This window comes from Aplysia californica, unplaced genomic scaffold (assembly GCF_000002075.1).
Source record: "Aplysia californica isolate F4 #8 unplaced genomic scaffold, AplCal3.0 scaffold00411, whole genome shotgun sequence".
NCBI lineage: Eukaryota > Metazoa > Mollusca > Gastropoda > Aplysiida > Aplysiidae > Aplysia > Aplysia californica.
Genome location: NW_004797681.1, coordinates 128,854 through 136,763, shown reverse-complemented (window position 1 = coordinate 136,763; position 7,910 = coordinate 128,854). Strand labels below are relative to the sequence as shown.

General features: G+C 42.5%; 1 protein-coding gene across 1 annotated transcript in view; it reads right to left on the bottom strand.

Moving 5' to 3' along the window:
* The window catches only part of LOC106012548 (protein BFR2-like), a 13,310-nt gene extending 7,908 nt beyond the window's left edge, over nucleotides 1–5,402 (bottom strand). Inside the window, exons 1-3 of the mRNA XM_035971282.1 lie at nucleotides 5,382–5,402; nucleotides 2,694–2,841; nucleotides 2,329–2,443 (exon numbers count right to left, since the gene is read on the bottom strand). Coding sequence (XP_035827175.1) covers nucleotides 2,329–2,443; nucleotides 2,694–2,841; nucleotides 5,382–5,402 — 284 coding nt within the window. The remainder of the gene's footprint in view (nucleotides 1–2,328; nucleotides 2,444–2,693; nucleotides 2,842–5,381) is intronic.
* Between the last annotated feature and the right edge of the window lie 2,508 nt (nucleotides 5,403–7,910).

Here is a 7,910-nt window from a genome sequence, read left to right as displayed (position 1 = left end):
CCCCCCCCCACAAAAAAACAACAAAAACAAAACAACCCCACCCTGTTTCATTCAATTTTCTGTTGAAAACTGCCTCTACAATGTGATTCCTTTGTCATCGGCTAAATATTACTCGAGCACAAGCAACCAGTACCGCAGACTGAGAAGCAAGAAACTGCAATTTCAAAATGTCTGCAATTTTGGCGTAGATCAAGTATACAATCAAAATTTCTGGCGGACGTATTGTTGTATTTTTGCAATGGAAACGAGAAGAGAAACTGTCAACTTGCTCTAACAACGACCACCTGTTCACTAACGACCAGCTGTCCAAGACAATCACCTGTACAAACAACCACTTCCCACTTTCCCTCTTGCGTTATTTTTTCCCTAAACAATACAACGACACTGTCCACCTGTCCAAGACAATCGAAACAATGACACTGTTCAAGACGTTCACTGGTCTAAAACAACTATCGGTACCTTTTCCCACCAGAATGGGGGACCTGACCTGACCATCAATGATTTATTTATAGAGGCACCAGCCATCCATGTCCAGGTGCTGTTTTAGCCTAGAATGGGGGACCGTTTAATTGAGAAAATATCATCTCGTGGTTGTGCATCACTCACAACTACTGCTGGGGTCTGGTAGAATCTGAATTTCACGTCTCTTTCAATACTGCGCTCTTGTTTTATTTCATTTTATATTTTTGTACTGTGTCCCGATTTTTGGTCCTGATTTGTAAGTTACGTAAAAATGTGCTAACAATAATAACATGGTACAAGTTGTTACTCTTCAAGAAAAGGAAAACAAGAAAAAGAGCAGGTGATATTGATGATGATGATGATGATGATGATGATGATGATGATGATGATGATGATGATGATGATGATGATGATGATGATGATGATGATGAAATAACATTGTGTAGATATTTTCATCCCACAAGTTGGGACAGGGAGAAGACTGCCTAGGACAGAGTCAAGTGGCGAGCAGTTGTTTGCATGGGCGCAGGTATTTGGGAAAACAACCGAACTACTGTTGCTGAGCAGCACAGGTTGGCCTGGAAGAACACATCACATAACCCCCCCCCCCCCCATCTCCTTTGGGCTCCCTACTATTTCTGCAGCCTTTCTACTGCTACTCCTTGGCTCCTTACTGCTGTCTTTCAGCCACACCCTTGATCTTACGTAGGTAAGATCTGACACCTAACCTTCTCGGAAAAAGGCGAAAAAATCTCGGAGTTCCTGTGTGCTAGTTGTGCACGTTAAAGATCCCTTGGTGCTCCTAAAATCGATCAGATGGATAGGCTTCGCCGTCACCCAGGCAAAATTCAAAATAAGTTCCTACCGAATTATACATGTTTAAAGTGTCCCTCGCACTCGTATGACCTTATGCTGTTGTGTGGGCCGTAAAACGTTTACCAACATATAAAAAACCCAAACCAAAACAAACCAAAACATGGGAGCAGACTGCCTAAGACAGATTCGAGTAGCGAGCAGGGGTCTGATTCATGGACCGGACTTTGACCAAAGTCCGAGGCTATTTCAGTTGTCTCGGACTAAAACGCGATGTAAGCTATTTAAGGAGCTCGACTCTGCGAAGTCAAGGACTAAACGAGGGACTTAACTGGGTGAAATTTACACTCGCGATATAGCAAGCGTAGCTAGCGAAGCCTGGGTCTAAGTCTAAGTGCCAAAACAACGATATAGGCAGCGGAGAAATCGTCTTAACATTCGGCGATTCCACATTTTCAGAGATAGAATACACCATTTTGAGGTGTTCAGTGATACAAGAGTGTACATGTACCAGGGGTTTGATTCATGGATTGAGACTATTATAGTCCCGGACAATGACGAAGTCTGAGACTTCATAGTCCACGACTAAGGCAAGTCCAGGCCAACGAGAAATAAGCTATTCATAGAGTCAGACCTCACCTCTTACAACGAAGTCGCGGACTACGGGTGCGAAGTCTCAGACTAGAGAGGTCAAGCTATTGTTAATTGGTTTCTTTTTTCGCTGCGAATGCCAAGTAACACAGAAGTATTCATTTCTGTTTCGTGTTTGTTTTGAGTTTTGAATCAGTTTTGATCAATTTTCATCAGCCTTTCGACACATTTGGCTATGGAATCTGTCAAAAGGGTAAAGAAGCCGATTTTTTCGGATGAAGAGAAGACTGCACTGATGCTGGAGGAAACTTCAACGGAGGCAGCTAGCCTGTTGTCTGCCTTGCAGAACGGTGTGACAGTGGAGGGAAAAAAAGAGATTTGGGATAAAATAACCGTTAAAGTGAACGCCATAAGAGGGAACGGGAGAACGCAGGAGTTCATGATGATCCTGTCCCGAAGCACCTTTCCGCAGCTGTCCTTCCTCTTTCTGTTGCATCGCTAGGGTTGTTGTCTTCATCCATGTCATCATCAGACTCAGACTCAGAGCTGCTGGAAGTTGATTCAGATTCTGAAGAATCTGGAGGTGGTGGAGGAAGATGAGACCGCTTGGCTCTGTTGTGCAGCAGGAGGCAGGCAACAATGACCTTGCAAGCTTTCTTTGGTTTTAGCCGTAGACCTGCTCGCAAGCAATGAATGCTGTCTGGCCACGCCCATGCACCCCTCAATCGTTGCTCGAGTTGCGCAGTGTGAATAATTGTACTGCCTTACTTTGCGAGTACGGGGATATTCTAGAGGAGTGATCAGCCATTGACAGATCATGTACCCACTCTCCCCTAGGATGATCCCTTGAAGAGGCCTCTGGTTTCCTTCAAATGTCTCGAAAAGTGGTGACAGTCTGAGCACTCTGGGATCATGCACAGATCCAGGCCAATTTGCAACTACGTTGATGAATAGAAAGTCTGCATCATAAACCACCTGGAACAAAAGGTGCAGGTTTTTTTAAAGTACCAGGGCACTGCTGCACATTTGCAGTAACAAAAGCCTTGTCAATGGATCCTTCAGTAATGTAACCCATACCCAGAGAGAGAGGAAAAGAGAGAGTTAGAGAGAGAGAGAGAGAGAGAGAGAGAGGGAGAGAGAGAGAGACAGAGAGAGAGAGAGACAGAGAGAGAGACAGAGAGAGAGAGAAAGGGAGAGAGAGTTGGAGAGGGAGAGAGAGTTAGAAAGAGAGAGAGAGAGAGAGAGAGAGAGAGAGAGAGAGAGAGAGAGAGAGAGAGAGAGAGAGAGAGAGAGAGAGAGCACATTTAATCGAATGGTGATTTTTTCTGTTGGCGAACTCATGCTCCTGCTCGCTGTGTGCCTGGATGGGAACTTGTGTGCAGTCGATACACGCGAATGTGTTGAGAAACCTCCGGTGCCTACGTCGTTGTTTTGGCATTTAGACACAGACTACACTCGCTACGCCTGCTAGATCGCGAGTGTAAATCTCACCCGTTTAGTCCATCGTTTAATCCTTGACTTTCTCCACAGTCGGGCTGCATCATAGAGGTAACTCTATGGGCTGCATGAATAGCTTTCAACGAATTTTTGTCCCAGACAACTGAAATAGTCTCGGACTTCCGTCAAAGTCCCGGTCCATGAATCAGACCCCTGGTGTTTGCAAGGGCGCAGAGATTTGGGAAAAACAATCTAATTCCTGTAGCTGAGGAGCGCAGGTTGGCCAGAGAGAGAGCACAGCACATGTCTAACTTCCGCCCCCATCCCCTTTCTGCATTGTGACATAGCTTACCGAACCCAGAACAGCCTGAGCAGTTATCTGTGCACCCAACTCCAAGATGTCTAGATAGTATGTGTCGTCTCGACGCACGAACAACAACAACAACAACAACAACAACAACAACAACAACAACAACAACAACAACAACAATAACAACAACAAGAGCAACAAGAGCAACAACAACAACAACAACTACAACAACAATAACAGCAACAACAAAGCAATTCTTAAAATTTCAAATTCTAAAAGTGTATCTTTCCTGACTTTCCTCTCCGATTACATATCTATTGTTCGTTTATTTATTTTGTCCATCAAAGGACATTGTTAATCCCCCCCCCCCCCAAGCCTGACTCTGCCGAATGAAAAAAATAAATATTATGCAATGTTTGACCCATGATAAGAGATACTATGCATAACCTTACTCTTTCAAATGGACACTTTATTTAATTAATGAGTATTTATATGATGTAATGTGGGCCAATAGCCTTATATAAACATTGAATAAACTTACTACTAACTTAACTTAAACATAAAGAACAGGCCTAATGACAACAGTTTCACAGGGCAGACTACACCATGTCGTAGAGGTAAAAAGAATAAGAGAAGACCTCCTACATCTTACATTGAAAACGTAAGCCCCGAGAGTGGTAAACAACTTCATGAAATGTACATGCTATTATTGTACATGTACATGCCCGTCAACGTAGAGACCGGGGAAGATGTAGGTCTTTGGTAGCAAGTAGAGGAGGCATCGCTTTGACCACACAGATAGATCTAACGGATAAGAGAAACTGCTTCTGTATGGAAAGATAGAGGGAAAGAAGAGAAAGGGAAGACAAAGAACAACATAATGCAGAATTAACAACTTGCAACGAATAACACAAAGAGAAAAACCGAGCTGATCAAGATACAAACATCTCTATCTTAATTGTCCAGATCTCGAACAGAAGGATGAATGGGGTACGTGCCATGACCGCAATATCTGCTGCAGACCTGACACCCACCTAAAGGAGAAGAAGAAGAGAGGCATCAACGGACGGACTCGTCCCTGGTCACAGGTGACAAGTGACTCCGACATTTCTAACGAGGATCCTTGAAAACAGCCAAGACAAATTTCTCCCTGCTAATACATAAATATTGTCATTGCCATTCTAAGCTTCCAAATCTACGAGCATATTATGTCTATGTTCATCTTATGCACTAACGCCCTGTGGGGTGGGGCTTGCAGATTCAGCTTCATCTGGTTGTCTTCACCAAAAGGTTATTCTCTAACTAAAATCAAAACAAAATATTTCACAATTATTTTAAAAGGGACATAATAATGTAGTTCGATAAAAACGCGATACTCAACGAACATCGAAACTAAATTTCTGAAGCATATTAGCTCGAAAAGTGATCTGATTGGTCTGGGTGTCTACTACTGCTTACTACGTGTATAACTCTGTCCAATCAGGCACCCCTTCCGTCGGGGAGAATGAAATTTCATTGGATTGTCCCTTAAGCCACGGCGCTCAAGTTCCCATAGACTGAATATCAATGGGGTCTTGATTTTGCATGGCTCAAGGCCGAGACAAAAAACAACAACAACAGATGGATCTACGAGTATTAGACTCGATGGGCTGAAGTCGAGTGGCGAGCAGATGTTTTCCACGGTGCTGAGATTTGGACAAAACAACCGAACTGCTGCAGTTGAGGAGCGCAGGTTGGCCAAAGAGAGCACAGCACATGTCTAACTTACGCAACCATCCCATTTCTGCATTGTGACAGAGCTTACCGAGCGCAGAACAGCCTGACCAGTTATCTGTGCACCCAACTCCAAGATGTCTAGATTGTATTCGTTGTCTTGACACAAAACAACAACAACAACAACAACAACAACAACAACAACAACAACAACAACAACAACAACAACAACAACAACAACAACAACAGCATGGTGCATCTTTTATACATAATATGCCGAATTGAATGTACTATTTCATAAATTGATAATGTAAACTCTAAATTCTCTAACATTTTTTTCCTTCTTTGTGTTTGTTGGGGAAGCGTGATCTCTGTTTTTGTTTCTTTTTTTTTTTTAGTAAGAAGAAAAATAGGTCACACCTCAAGAGAGCTTGGCAAAAATGAAATCTATCGGCAAGGTCTGAAAGACCATCCAATTCACTTTCCAATAATATGTCCATCTGGAGCTGATAGATTATTGCAGGAGGCTTGAGGATCTGGAGGACCCCCGAGACACAAATGAAAAGGCAAAATATGCAAACTGTTGGGAGTTAACGTCCGTCTCCGCAAGGACCGAGCCAAATTTAATGGTAAATTTGTGTAAATTGTCTTACCCAAGGACAGAACGTCGGACCGAGCTGAGGCTGTTCCAACCCCCCGAACGCTAATCTCACGATTACGTGTCCAGTAGCCTAAACAATATCGACATCACCTTTTTGTACTATATAGTGATCCCTTGAGTACTGTGCCAAAGAAGTCATAATAGTACTTGGGGTCTCGGCTGCGACGTCACCCACGTAAACTCATTATGGCAGTGCAGGCCCACTCTGCTCGCTTTGTCTCCATTTTTGAGAGGATTAGAAACTGCGCAGCGTCCCTCGCAACGCCTAGGTCTTCATAAAGTTTGACGCTCAGCTTAGTTTTACTTAAATTTTCCTTTTTATTTGCTGTGTTAGTTTTATCATATAAATACAATAACACCCATTCTCCCATGAACCCCTGCTGTTGCTGTTGCGACATGCTGTTTGGCATCGGTTCCGCAAATGAGACAGAATACACCGGTCTTATTGGTGGGTAGTTACGTCTGGTTGGCTAATTTATATTCTCTCATCTCAACAACATCGACAGTGGTTCTTTTCCGTTTAGCCAGCCTTGAAGGTGTGCTAGAGTTGCAGCTAGAGCTTCTAGCAGCTTCTCAGTCACATTCCTGATTCCAGAGGGCCGATACGAGCGCTTTGTTAGCGGTACTAAATCTAGACACACAGTTTAAGCGACGCACAGTTAAAGATTTCAATGAAATTATGCTTTTTGTTTTAACGAATGATCATCAGGTCCTTCTCATTTATTTTTTTCTGAATTTTACTCACCCATATTTTCTCACTGTGTAAAAGGCCGTATTTGCATTATTTGGAGTTTATCTGGCTCAGTTGAATGTAAACAAAAACAAAAATCCCCATGAGTACATTTTGGCGATAGGCAAATCACACGAAAAAGAAGTCAACATCAAAAAACTTTGCAGAGTATCATTAATCCATGATTCAAAAGTGTTGCTGTGCTCCGACTGGCCTTTTATTGCTCTCCGGAATGGCGGCGCTCCCCTCAAGTTTGAAATTTGTGACGTCACAGCTAAGACCTCTAGTTCTATTTATAACCTCTTTGTATTGTGCTCATTAGTGTTCTGTATGTGGAGATCAGATAAACAATGAAGCAAACTACGCTGTTGCGTTGTACCAGTAGGAGTAAGTTGAGGTAGTTTGAAATTGGAATCTAATGTTTGATCTCCAACACAGCAACGCTTTAGTTCTTTATTACACGAAGCTAAGCTCACTGTCAAAAAGAGACTGGGGTTACATCAGACAGCAACATTTTGGAATTCTGTTGTGTATAGAAAGTAAAGAATATATTTTAATCATGAATGGTTAATCATGAAGGATGCACCGTTTGACTTAAAAGTCATAAGAAACTTAGCTCAACATTAAAACCGAAGGACACAAATCGTGTACTTATGTATGAAGACGCATAGGTGAGTCCATTTTCTTCCTTTCAAACGTTATAGTGCCACTAACAAGATTATAACACCTTTGAATCTGTTTGTATCTTCATGTTACTTTGTATATTATTATGTGTGTTTCAATGTCTTTTTTTTTATTCATTACGCATCCTTTATAATCTGAGTGATCTCAACGTTTGGTCACGGCAAGCCCCACCCTCTTTTCGACCCACATGACGCTACTAATGTTATGTGCTTTCAAAAATGCTGTTTGGGTTTCAAACCAGGGCCGCCCACGTCGTTCCCTAGCATGGTGATCACTCACTGCGTTAACGGCACGTCCGAAATATAATTTGCTCACACATTTTCAGCGGAATATTCACCCCAGTGGACGAATAAAAGTTGCCCATAGCAGGAGCTGTACCCACGGGAAAAACCGGACGGAACGTCTGGTCAGAGAGTAGCAACAATCAATACAAGCTGAATTAAGTTGGACTAAAGTAACCTATTGCAATATTAATTATCGTATGGTACTAACATTGTTTTAGAATTAAG